The sequence below is a fragment of the Phaenicophaeus curvirostris genome, chromosome 35 (genome assembly GCF_032191515.1).
Source record: "Phaenicophaeus curvirostris isolate KB17595 chromosome 35, BPBGC_Pcur_1.0, whole genome shotgun sequence".
Taxonomy (NCBI): Eukaryota; Metazoa; Chordata; class Aves; order Cuculiformes; family Cuculidae; genus Phaenicophaeus; species Phaenicophaeus curvirostris.
In genome coordinates, this window is record NC_091426.1 from 2,627,880 (window position 1) to 2,640,970 (window position 13,091).

The 13,091-nt window shown below is 63.9% G+C and overlaps 1 protein-coding gene across 1 annotated transcript; it reads left to right on the forward strand.

The window, feature by feature from the left end:
- Nucleotides 1-1,530: 1,530 nt before the first annotated feature.
- Nucleotides 1,531-12,741, forward strand: LOC138732679 (liprin-alpha-3-like; the record flags this gene model as incomplete). The annotated part of the gene is made up of 5 exons (XM_069879323.1): nt 1,531-1,566; nt 6,318-6,519; nt 8,546-8,647; nt 11,786-11,950; nt 12,664-12,741. Coding segments are annotated over exons 2-5 (492 nt in total), but the record flags the coding sequence as incomplete, so codon positions are not given.
- Nucleotides 12,742-13,091: the final 350 nt, after the last annotated feature.

Consider the following 13,091-nt stretch of genomic DNA (forward strand, 5'->3'; position numbering starts at 1 on the left):
AAAGGGGTCCCAAGGGGCTCTAGAAGGTTCCTGGGGGTCCTAGAAGGGTCCTAGAAGGCCCTAAAGGGGTCCCAGGGGGCTCTTGAAGGTTCCTGGGGGTCCTAGAAGGGTCCTAGAAGGCCCTAAAAGGGTCCCAGGGGGCTCTAGAAGGTTTCTGGGGGTCCTTGAAGGGTCCTAGAAGGCTCTAAAGGGTTCCAGGGGGTCCTAGAAGGGTCCTAGAGGGCTCTAAAGGGGTCCCAGGGGGCTCTAGAAGGTTCCAGGGGGTCCTAGAAGGATCCTAAAGGCCCTAAAGGGGTCCCAGGGGGCTCTAGAAGGTTCCTGGGGTCCTTGAAGGGTCCTAGAAGGCTCTAAAGGGGCCCCAGGGGGCTCTAGAGGGTTTCAGGGGTCCTAGAAGGGGTCCTAGAAGGCTCTAAAAAGGGTCCCAGGGGGCTCTAGAGGGTTCCAGGGTCCTAGAAGGGTCCTAGAAGGCCCTAAAGGGGTCCCAGGGGGCTCTAGAAGGTTCCAGGGGTCCTAGAAGGGTCCTAGAAGGCTCTAAAGGGTCCGCACATGGATGGGGGGGGGGATCCCATCTCCATGGCAACGCACATGGATGAAGGGGGGGGGGGGTGATCCCGTCTCCACGGCAACGCACACGGATGAAGGGGGGGGGGGGGTGATCCTGTCTCCATGGCAACACACACGGATGCCCGGTCCGTCGCCATAGCAACACAGACCCATCTCCATAGCAACGCACACAGGGAGGTGGAGGGGATGGGGGGGAGGCGCTCCGTCTCCATGGCAACACTGGGGGGGGGGGGAGCATCTCCATGGCAACACACATGGATGGAGGGGGGGCTCCTGTCTCCATGGCAACGCACAGGGATGAAGGGGGGGTCCCGTCTCCATGGCAACGGGTGTGGAGAAGGTGGTCCTGTCTCCATGGCAACGCACAAGGATGGGGGGATACGTTTCCATGGCAACGCAGAGGGATGGGGGGGATCCCGTCTCCATGGCAACACACATGGATGGATGAGGTGGTCCTGTCTCCATGGCAACACACAGGGATGGGGGGGATCCCGTCTCCATGGCAACGCACATGGATGGATGAGGTGGTCCTGTCTCCATGGCAACGCACAGGGATGAAGGGGGGGGGGGATCCTGTCTCCATGGCAACGCCGCTGGAGGCCGTGGACCCATCTCCATAGCAACCCGCCCAGGATGCTCGGCCGGTCGCCATGGCAACGCGCCCTCCCCACCCCCCAGCGATGACGTCACCTCTTTGGCCACTCCCCCTCCCCAAGGGGGCGGGGCCTCCTCCCCCCTCCCCAGCTCGGTTCGAGTCCCCATTGGCTGCTGCTTTTTAAGGGACCCCCCCCTTTTTTTTTATTATTTTTAGGGGGTGGGGGGGCTCTAAAGCGCTCGGGGGGGGGGGGGGGGGCGAGTGGTGGCCACGGGGCTCGCCAGGGCCTCGAACGGGTCTGGGGGCGGTGGGTAACCCCCCCCGCACCCCAAAATCCATCTATAACCACCCCCCCCCGGGGCCACCTCCCTGCGAACGGAGCAGCCGCAGCGCCGCTCAGAACCCAGGTAGGAGCAGGGCCTGAGCGCCCCCCCCCCCATCCCCGGGACCCCCCCCCCAGCATCTCCAGTAACCCCAGTGCCCCCCAGTACCTCCCCAGCATCCCTAGTGCCTCCCCAGTATCCCCAGTGCCCCCCCATCCCACCCCATTGCAACGCAGCACCCCCTACATCCCATCCCAGTGCCTCCCCCCCCCCCCAACCCTCCACCCCACCCCCCCCCCGGCTACTCTGCCCCCCTCCTACGGACCCTCCCAGCATCCCCAGCATCCCCAGTGCCCCCCCCAGTATCCCCAGTCCCTCCCCCAGTATCCCCAGTATCTCCCCCATCCCACCCCATTACAACCCAGCACCCCCCACATCCTATCCCAGTGCCCCCAGACCCCCCCAACATCCCCAGTATCCCCTGTGCCCCCCAGTATCCCCAGTGCCCCCCCCATCCCATCCCAGTGCCCCCTCCCACCCCAGGCCTCCCCTGGAACCCCCCCAACATCCCCAGTATCCCCAGTGTCCCCCCCAGTATCCCCAGTACCCCCCCCAGTATCCCCAGTGTCCCCCCAGTATCCCCAGTGCCCCCCTCATCCCATCCCATTGCAACCCAGCCCCCCCCATATTCCACCCCAGTGGCCCCCCACCCAACCTGGATCCCCCCCTGCACCCCCAGTATCCCCAGTGCCCCCCCCCGTATCCCCAGAACCCCCGTAGTAGCCCCAGTGCCCCCCCAGTATCCCCAGTATCTCCCCCATCCCACCCCATTGCAACCCAGCACCCCCCACATCCCATCCCAGTGCCCCCCTCAGATCCCCCCCAACATCCCCAGTATCCCCTGTGCCCCCCCAGTATCCCCAGTGTCCCCCCCATCCCATCCCAGTGCTCCCCTCCAACCCCAGACCTCCCCTGGAACCCCCCCAGCATCCCCAGTGCCCCCCAGTGCCCCCCAAACCCCCTGTACCCCCCATTGCACTCTATGGCACCCCCATTGCCCCCCCCCAGACCCCCTCTGCACCCCAAAACCCCCAGTGCCCCCCTGTGCCCCCCCAAACCCCTATGCCCCCTCATTGCACTCTATGGCACCCCCATTGCCCTCCCCAGACCCCCTCTGCACCCCAAAACCCCCAGTGCTCCCCAGTGCCCCCCCAAACCCCCTGTGCCCCCCCATTGCACTCTATGGCACCCCCATTGCCCCCCCCCAGACCCCCTCTGCACCCCAAAACCCCCAGTGCCCCCCTGTGCTCCCCCCATTGCACTCTATGGCACCCGCATTGCCCCCCCCGACCCCCTCTGCACCCCAAAACCCCCATTGCCCCCCCAAACCCCCTGTGCCCCCCCATTGCACTCTATGGCACCCCCATTTCCCCTCCCCAGACCCCCTCTGCACCCCAAAACCCCCAGTGCCCCCCAGTGCCCCCCAAACCCCCTGTGCCCCCCCCATTGCACTCTATGGCACCCCCATTGCCTCCCCCAGACCCCTTCTGCACCCCAAAACCCCCAGTGCCCCCCCAAATCCCCTGTGCCCCCTCAGTGCACTCTATGGCACCCGCATTGCCCCCCCCGACCCCCTCTGCACCCCAAAACCCCCATTGTCCCCCCAAACCCCCTGTGCCCCCCCATTGCACTCTATGGCACCCCTATTACCCCCCCAGACCCCCCTCTGCACCCCAAAACCCCCATTGCCCCCAGTGCCCCCCCAAACCCCCTGTGCCCCCCCATTGCACTCTATGGCACCCCCATTGCCCCCCCCAGACCCCCTCTGCACCCCAAAACCCCCAATGCCCCCAGTCCCCCCCAAACCCCCTGTGCCCCCCCATTGCACTCTATGGCACCCCCATTGCCCCCCCTAGACCCCCCCTGCACCCCAAAACCCCCAGTGCCCCCTGCACCCCTCCAACCCCCCCCCCACCCCCTTCCCCTTCCCCTTCATCCAGAGCCCCCCCTCCTTTTTTTTTTTGGGGGGGGGATGGGGGCCTCCCATGCCCAAGATCTATTTGGGGGGCGGGGGGGACACCCCGAAACCTTTGGGCCCTGAGGCCCCTGCTGCATGCGGGGTGCATCCAGGGGGTGCTGAGCCCCTCGTGCTGCATGCGGGGAGCAGCCAGGTGGCATGCAGGGTGCTGCAGGCCCGGGTGACGCTGAAGCCGTGTCCCTGGTGCAGTCAGGCTGCATGCAGGGAGCGTGCAGGCACAGCCAGGTGCATGCAGGGTGCAGCCAGGTGCGTGCAGGCACAGCCAGGTGCATGCAGGGTGCAGCCAGGTGCGTGCAGGCACAGCCAGGTGCATGCAGGGTGCAGCCAGGTGCGTGCAGGCGCAGCCAGGTGCGTGCAGGGTGCAGCCAGGTGCGTGCAGGGTGCAGCCAGGTGCGTGCAGGCGCAGCCAGGTGCATGCAGGGTGCAGCCAGGTGCGTGCAGGGTGCAGCCAGGTGCAGCCAGGTGCATGCAGGGTGCAGCCAGGTGCGTGCAGGGTGCAGCCAGGTGCGTGCAGGCACAGCCAGGTGCATGCAGGGTGCAGCCAGGTGCGTGCAGGGTGCAGCCAGGTGCGTGCAGGGTGCAGCCAGGTGCAGCCAGGTGCATGCAGGGTGCAGCCAGGTGCATGCAGGGTGCAGCCAGGTGCATGCAGGTGCATGCAGGGTGCAGTCAGGTGCATGCAGGGTGCAGCCAGGTGCAGCCAGGTGCATGCAGGGTGCAGTCAGGCACAGCCAGGTGCATGCAGGCGCAGCCAGGTGCATGCAGGGTGCAGCCAGGTTGCACTCGGTGTGCATAGAGGCCTGTGTGGTGCTGCAGCCACGTCCCAGGTGCATGCAGGTGCATGCAGGTGCAGCCAGGTGCGCGCAGGGTGCATGTAGGTGCATGCAGGGTGCAGCCAGGTGCGTGCAGGGTGCAGCCAGGTGCGTGCAGGTGCATACAGGGTGCAGCCAGGTGCTTGCAGGGTGCGTGCAGGGTGCAGCCAGGTGCATGCAGGGTGCAGCCAGGTTGCACTCGGTGTGCATAGAGGCCTGTGTGGTGCTGCAGCCACGTCCCAGGTGCATGCAGGTGCAGCCAGGTGCGCGCAGGGTGCAGCCAGGTGCATGCAGGGTGCATGTAGGTGCATGCAGGGTGCAGCCAGGTGCAGCCAGGTGCATGCAGGTGCATGTAGGTGCATGCAGGGTGCAGCCAGGTGCAGCCAGGTGCATGCAGGTGCATGTAGGTGCGTGCAGGGTGCAGCCAGGTGCGTGCAGGGTGCAGCCAGGTGCTTGCAGGGTGCGTGCAGGGTGCAGCCAGGTGCATGCAGGGTGCATGTAGGTGCATGCAGGGTGCAGCCAGGTGCAGCCAGGTGCATGCAGGTGCATGTAGGTGCATGCTGGGTGCAGCCAGGTGCGTGCAGGGTGCAGCCAGGTGCTTGCAGGGTGCGTGCAGGGTGCAGCCAGGTGCATGCAGGTTACATGTAGGTGCATGCAAGTGCGTGCAGGGTGCAGCCAGGTGCGTGCAGGGTGCATGTAGGTGCATGCAGGGTGCAGCCAGGTGCGTGCAGGTGCATGCAGGGTGCAGCCAGGTGTGTGCAGGGTGCATGTAGGTGCATGGGGGGTGCCTGCAGGTGCCTGCAGGTGCATGCAGGGTGCGTGCAGGGTGCAGCCAGGTGCATGCAGGGTGCAGCCAGGTGCATGCAGGGTGCAGCCAGGTGCATGCAGGTGCGTGCAGGGTGCAGCCAGGTGCATGCAGGGTGCATATAGGTGCGTGCAGGGTGCAGCCAGGTGCAGCCAGGTGCGCGCAGGGTGCAGCCCGGTGCATGTAGGTGCGTGCAGGGTGCAGCCAGGTGCGTGCAGGTGCATGCAGGGTGCAGCTGGGTGCAGCCAGGTGTGTGCAGGGTGCAGCCAGGTGCACGTAGGTGCATGCAGGTTACATGTAGATGCATGCAAGTGCATGCAGGGTGCAGCCAGGTGCATGTAGGTGCGTGCAGGGTGCAGCCAGGTGCATGCAGGGTACATGTAGGTGTGTGCGGGCGCATGCAAGGTGCATGTAGGTGCAGACAGGTGCATGCAGGGTGCAGCCAGGTGCATGCAGAGTGCATGTAGGTGTGTGCAGGTGCATGCTGGGTGCAGCCAGGTGCATGCAGGGTGCAGCCAGGTGCATGCAGGGTGTAGCCAGGTGCATGCAGGGTGTAGCCAGGTGCATGCAGGGTGCAGCCAGGTGCATGCAGGGTGCATATAGGTGCATGCAGGGTGCAGCCAGGTGCATGCAGGGTGCAGCCAGGTGCATGCAGGTGCATGTAGGTGCGTGCAGGGTGCAGCCAGGTGCATGCAGGGTGCATGTAGGTGCGTGCAGGTGCGCACAGGGTGCAGCTAGGTGCGCGCAGGGTGCAGCCCGGTGCATGGAGGTGCATGCAGGGTGCATGTAGGTGTGTGCAGGTGCATGCAGGGTGCAGTCAGGTGCAGCCAGGTGCGTGCAGGGTGCAGCCAGGTGCATGCAGGGTGCATGTAGGTGCGCGCAGGGTGCAGCCAGGTGCATGCAGGGTGCATATAGGTGCATGCAGGGTGCATATAGGTGCATGCAGGGTGCAGCCAGGTGCGCGCAGGGTGCAGCCAGGTGCGCGCAGGGTGCATATAGGTGCATGCAGGGTGCATATAGGTGCATGCAGGGTGCAGCCAGGTGCGCGCAGGGTGCATATAGGTGCATGCAGGGTGCATATAGGTGCATGCAGGGTGCGTGCAGGTGCGTGCAGGGTGCATCCAGGTGCATGCAGGTGTGTTCTCGGCAGCAGGATGATGTGCGAGGTGCTGCCGACGATCAGCGAGGACGCGCGGCGCAGCTCGGGCTGCGGGGAGGAGCCGGGGCTGGAGCAGCTGATGGTTCAGATGCTGCGGGAGCGCGAGCGGCTGCTGGAGACGCTGCGGGAGGCCCAGGAGGGGCTGGCGACCGCCCAGCTGCGGCTCCGCGACCTGGCGCACGAGAAGGACGCCCTGCAGCGCCAGCTCCAAAGCGCCCTGCCGCAGGTGCGCCTGGCTAGCGACTGGGGGGGCGTGGCTAGTGACTTTGGGGGCGTGGCTAGTGACTTTGGGGGCGTGGCTGGTGAGTTTGGGGGCGTGGCTGGTGAGTTTGGGGGCGTGGCTGGTGAGTTTGGGGGCGTGGCTAGTGAGTTTGGGGTCGTGGCTGGTGAATTTGGAGGCGTGGCTAGTGAGTTTTGGGGCGTGGCTAGTGAGTTTTGGGGCGTGGCTAGTGAGTTTTGGGGCGTGGCTAGTGAGTTTGGGGTCGTGGCGGTGTGTTTGGGGGCGTGGCTGGTGAGTTTGGGGGCGTGGTGGTGAATTTGGAGGCGTGGCTGGTTAAATGGAGGCGTGGCTAGCGAGTTTGGAGGCGTGGCTAGCGAGTTTGGAGGCGTGGCTAGCGAGTTTGGGGGCGTGGCTAGCGTGTTTAGAGGCGTGGCTAGCGTGTTTAGAGGCGTGGCTAGTGAATTTGGAGGCGTGGTGGTGAATTTGGAGGCGTGGCTGGTTAAATGGGGGCGTGGTTAGTGAGTTTGGGGGCGTGGCTAGTGAGTTTGGGGGCGTGGCTAGTGAGTTTGGGGGCGTGGCTAGTGAGTTTGGAGGCGTGGCTGGTTAAATGAGGCCGTGGCTAGTGAGTTTGGGGCCGTGGCTAGTGAGTTTGGGGCCGTGGCTAGTGAAATTGGGGCTGGCTAGTGAGTTTTGGGGCGTGGCTAGTGAGTTTTGGGGCGTGGCTAGTGAGTTTGGGGTCGTGGTGGTGAGTTTGGGGGCGTGGCTGGTGAGTTTGGGGGCGTGGTGGTGAATTTGGAGGCGTGGCTGGTTAAATGGAGGCGTGGCTAGCGAGTTTGGAGGCGTGGCTAGCGAGTTTGGAGGCGTGGCTAGCGTGTTTGGGGGCGTGGCTAGCGTGTTTAGAGGCGTGGCTAGCGTGTTTAGAGGCGTGGCTAGTGAATTTGGAGGCGTGGTGGTGAATTTGGAGGCGTGGCTGGTTAAATGGGGGCGTGGTTAGTGAGTTCGGGGGCGTGGTTAGTGAGTTTGGGGGCGTGGCTAGTGAGTTTGGGGGCGTGGCTAGTGAGTTTGGGGGCGTGGCTAGTGAGTTTGGAGGCGTGGCTGGTTAAATGAGGCCGTGGCTAGTGAGTTTGGGGCCGTGGCTAGTGAGTTTGGGGCCGTGGCTAGTGAAATTGGGGCTGGCTAGTGAGTTTGGAGGTGTGGCTAGTGAGTTTGGAGGTGTGGTTAGTGAGATAGGAGGTGTGGCTGGTGAGTTTGCAGGCATGGCTAGTGAAATGGGTGCATGGCTCGTGAGCTTGGAGGTGTGGCTAGTGAGATAGAAGGCGTGGCTAGTATGATTGGGCGTGGCTAGTCAGCTAGAGGGCGTGGCTAGTGAGATACAAGGCGTGGCTAGTGAGATATGGGGTGTGGCCCCTGGGATTGGGGGAGTGTGTAGTGGGTTAGGGGGCGTGGCTAGTGAGATGGGAGGCGTGGCTAGTGAGATAGGAGGCCTGGCTGATGGACAAAGGAGTGTGGCTAGTGAGACTGGTGGTGTGACTTGTTCGTTTGGGGGCGTGGCTGGTGGGATGGGGGCGTGGCTGGTAAGATTGGGCGTGGCTAGTGAGGTAGAGGGCGTGGCTAGTGAGCTATGGGGTGTGGCTAGTGAGATAGGAGGCATGGCTAGTTAGATAGGAGGCGTGGCTAGGGAGATAGGAGGTGTGGCTAGTGACCAAAGGGGCATGGCCAGTGACATAATTGGCACGGCTGGTGAAGACAAGGTGTGCTAAGTGGGTGTGGCTAGCAAACTAGGGGGTGTGGCTAGCAAACTAGGGCGTGTGGCTAGCAAACTAGGCGGTGTGGCTAGTGGGCTGGGGTGTGGCTAGTGAGCTCGGGGTGGTGGCTAGTGGCCGGGGGTGGGTGGTGAATGAGCGCGGGGGCACAAGGCGTGTGCTGTGGCGCTCGGGGGTGTGGCTAGCGGCCAAGGAGAGGTGGCTAGCGGCCGGGGGGGGGTTGTGGCTAGCGGCCGGGGGGGTGTGGCTAGCGGGCGGTGGCTCCGCAGGAGCTGGCGGCGCTGAGCAAGGAGCTGAGCGTGTGCCGGGAGCAGCTGCTGGAGCGCGAGGAGGAAATCGCCGAGCTCAAGGCCGAGCGCAACAACACCCGCGTGAGGCCACCAACCGCGCCCCCGCGGCCACCTCCCCCCCCCAGCCCCCTGGCCCCGTGTCCCCATGGCCCCGTGTCCCCATGGCCCCGTGTCCCCATGGCCCCACATCCCAACTGCTCCTGGAGAACCTCAACAGCCCCCTGGCCCCGTGTCCCCATGGCTCCTGGAGAACCTCAAGAGCCCCATGTCCCCATGTCCCCATGTCCCCATGGCTCCTGGAGAACCTCAAGAGCCCCATGTCCCCATGTCCCCATGTCCCCATGGCTCCTGGAGAACCTCAAGAGCCCCATGTCCCCATGTCCTTGTGTCCCCATGGTTCCTGGAGAACCTCAAAAGCCCCATGTCCTCATGTCCCCAAGTCCCCGTGACCCCATGTCCCCATGTCCCCATGGTTCCTGGAGAACCTCAAGAACCCATGTCCTCATGTCCCTGTGTCCTCATGTCCCCACGTCCCCATGGTCCAGCTGCTCCTGGAGAGCCTCAAGAGCCCGATATCCCCATATCCCCATGTCCCCATGTCCCCATGGTTCCTGGAGAACCTCAAGAGCCCCATGTCCTCGTGTCCCTGTGTCCAGGTGTCCCCATGTCCCCACGGCCCAGCTGCCCCTGGAGAACCTCAAGAGCCCCATGTCCCCATGTTCCCATGGCCCCATGTCCCCATGTCCCCTGGAGAACCTCAACAGCCCCATGTCCCCGTGTCCCCATGTCCTGATGACCCCACATCCCATCTGCTCCTGGAGAACCTCAAGAGCCCCCTGGCCCCGTGTCCCCATGTCCCCTCATCCCCATGGCTCCTGGAGAACCTCAAGAGCCCCATGTCCTCATGTCCCTGTGTCCCCGTGTCCCCATGTCCCCACATCCCACCTGCCCCTGGGGAGCCTCAAGAGCTCTATGTCCCCATGTCCTTGTGTCCCCATGGTTCCTGGAGAACCTCAAGAGCCCCATGTCCTCATGTCCCTGTGTCCTCGTGTCCCCGTGTCCCCATGGCCCCATGGCCCAGCTGCCCCTGGAGAACCTCAAGAGCCCAATGTCCTCATGTCCTCATGTCCCCATGTTCCCATGTCCCCATGTCCCCTGGAGAACCTCAAATGGCACATGTCCCCATGTCCCCATGTCCCCATGACCCCACATCCCATCTGCTCCTGGAGAACCTCAAGAGCCCCCTGGCCCTGTGTCCCCCTGGCCCCGTGTCCCCGTGTCCTCTCATCCTCATGGTTCCTGGAGAACCTCAAGAGCCCCATGTCCTCGTGTCCCTGTGTCCCCGTGTCCTGATGTCCCCATGGTCCAGCTGCCCCTGGAGAGCCTCAAGAGCTCTATGTCCCCATGTCCTTGTGTCCCCATGGTTCGTGGAGAACCTCAAGAGCCCCATGTCCTCATGTCCCTGTGTCCCAGTGTCCCCATGGCCCCATGGCCCAGCTGCCCCTGGAGAACCTCAAGAGCCCAATGTCCTCATGTCTCCATGTTCCCATGTTCCCATGTCCCCATGTCCCCTGGAGAACCTCAAGAGCCCCATGTTCCCGTGTCCCCATGTCCCGAAGACCCCACATCCCATCTGCTCCTGGAGAACCTCAAGAGCCCCCTGGCCCTGTGTCCCCATGTCCCCATGTCCTGATGACCCCACATCCCATCTGCTCCTGGAGAACCTCAACAGCCCCATGTCCCCGTGTCCCCATGTCCCCACATCCCACCTGCCCCTGGAGTACCTGAGGAGCCCCATGTCCCCCTGTCCCCGTGTCCTGATGTCCCCATGGTCCAGCTGCCCCTGGAGAGCCTCAAGACCTCCATGTCCCCATGTCCTTGTGTCCCCAGGGTTCCTGGAGAACCTCAAGAGCCCCATGTCCTCATGTCCCCAAGTCCCCGTGACCCCATGTCCCCATGGTTCCTGGAGAACCTCAAGAACCCATGTCCTTGTGTCCCTGTGTCCCCCTGTCCCCGTGTCCCCGTGTCCTGATGTCCCCATGGTCCAGCTGCCCCTGGAGAGCCTCAAGAGCTCCATGTCCCCATGTCCTTGTGTCCCCATAGTTCCTGGAGAACCTCAAGAGCCCCATGTCCTCATGTCCCTGTGTCCCCCTGTCCCCGTGTCCCCATGGCCCAGCTGCCCCTGGAGAACCTCAAGAGCCCAATGTCCTCATGTCTTCATGTCCCCATGTTCCCATGTCCCCATGTCCCCTGGAGAACCTCAAATGGCACATGTCCCCGTGTCCCCATGTCCTGATGACCCCACATCCCATCTGCTCCTGGAGAACCTCAAGAGCCCCCTGGCCCCGTGTTCCCCTGACCCCGTGTCCCCATGTCCCCTCATCCCCATGGTTCCTGGAGAACCTCAAGAGCCCCATGTCCTCGTGTCCCTGTGTCCCCGTGTCCTGATGTCCCCATGGTCCAGCTGCCCCTGGAGAGCCTCAAGAGCTCTATGTCCCCATGTCCTTGTGTCCCCAGAGTTCCTGGAGAACCTCAAGAGCCCCATGTCCTCATGTCCCCAAGTCCCCGTGACCCCATGTCCCCATGGTTCCTGGAGAACCTCAAGAACCCATGTCCTTGTGTCCCTGCGTCCCTGTGTCCTCATGTCCCCATGGCCCCATGGCCCAGCTGCCCCTGGAGAACCTCAAATGGCCCATGGCCCCATGGCCCCATGTCCCCATGTCCCCTGGAGAACCTCAACAGCCCAATGTCCCCATGTCCCCATGTCCTGATGACCCCACATCCCATCTGCTCCTGGAGAACCTCAACAGCCCCCTAGCCCCATGTCCCCATGTCCCCTCGTCCCCATGGTTCCTGGAGAACCTCAAGAGCCCCATGTCCTCGTGTCCCTGTGTCCCCATGTCCCCATGTCCCCACATCCCACCTGCCCCTGGAGTACCTGAGGAGCCCCATGTCCCCCTGTCCCCATGTCCTCATGTCCCCGTAGTTCCTGGAGAACCTCAAGAACCCCATGTCCCTTTGTCCCCATGTCCTTGTATCCCCATGGCTCCTGGAGAACCTCAAGAGCTCCATGTCCCAACGTCCCCATGGTTCCTGGAGAACCTCAAGAGCCCCGTGTCCCCATATCTCCATGTCCCCACGTCCCATCTTCTCCTGGAGAACCTCGTGTCCCTGTGTCCCCCTCTTCTCCTGGAGAACGCGGTGTCCCTGTGTCCCCAGCTTCTCCTGGAGCACCTGGAGTGCCTGGTGTCCCGGCACGAGCGCTCCCTGCGGATGACGGTCGTCAAGCGCCAGGCCCAGGCCCCGGGCGGCGTCTCCTCCGAGGTCGAGGTCCTCAAAGCCCTCAAGTCCCTCTTCGAGCACCACAAGGCCCTCGATGAGAAGGTGGGAGAAAAGGAGACACCCCAGTTGGGCTTGAAGGATCTCGGGGGGGTTCCTGGTAGCACCTGGTGGTCCCTAGAGGGTTCCTGGTGGCACCTGGTGGTCCCTAGAGGGACCTGGCGAGGCCAAAAGTGTCTCAGGTGGCTTCCAGCAGGACCCAGAGGTGATTTAGTGGCCCTTGTGGAGGTCTCAGGGGTCTTTGAGCATGTCCTGGTGGGACCTGGCTGTCCTCAGGGAGGTCTCGGAGGTCCTGGGGAGCTCCTGGATTGATTTGATGGGACTTGGTGGTCCTGGAGGAGACCTGGTGGGACCCAAGAACATCTGAGGGGGCTTCTGGGGTGACAGAGGGGAGACCTAGAGGTCCTCAGGGAGGACCTGGTGGGACCTGGTTGTCCCCAGAGAGGTCTCAGAGGTCCTGGGGAGCTCCTGGATTGATTTGATGGGACTTGGTGGTCCCGGGAGGGGACCTGGTGGGATCCAAGACCATCTGAGGGGGCTTCTGGGTTGCCCCAAGGTGCCTGGGTGGCCCCGTGGGACTCATGGAGGACGTCGAGGCCACCAAGAGATGTTGGGGTGACCCAAGGAGCTCCTGGTGGGACTCAAGGGCTCTGGCTGCCCCCAGGAGGTCCAAGGGAGGTTCTGGGGGGCCTGGAGGACACCAAGGGGGTTCCTCGGGGGGTCCCTGAGGTCCGTGGGTCACCCCGCGATGTCCCCAGCAGGTGCGGGAGCGGCTGCGAGTGGCCCTGGAGCGCGTGGCCGTCCTCGAGGAGGAGCTGGAGGTCTCCAACCAGGAGGTGGGTGAGGCCCTGGGCCGGCTGGACGGCCCCAAGGACACTGGGGTGGCCCCACAGCTTGGTGTCCCCACAGCTGGATGTCCCCATGGCTTGGTGTCCCCATGGCTTGGTGCCCCCATGGCTCATTGTCCACACGGCTTGGTGGCCCCATGGCTGAGGTGTCTCCATGGCTGTGATGTCCCCATGGCTGAGGTGTCTCCATGGCTGTGATGTCCCCATAGATGTGAGGCCCCCATGGCTGAGGTGTCCCCATGGATCAGTGTCCCCATGGATCAGTGTCCCCATGGATCATTTTCCCCATGGCTGTGATGTCCCCATGGCTGTGATGTCCCCATGACATGGTGTCCCCA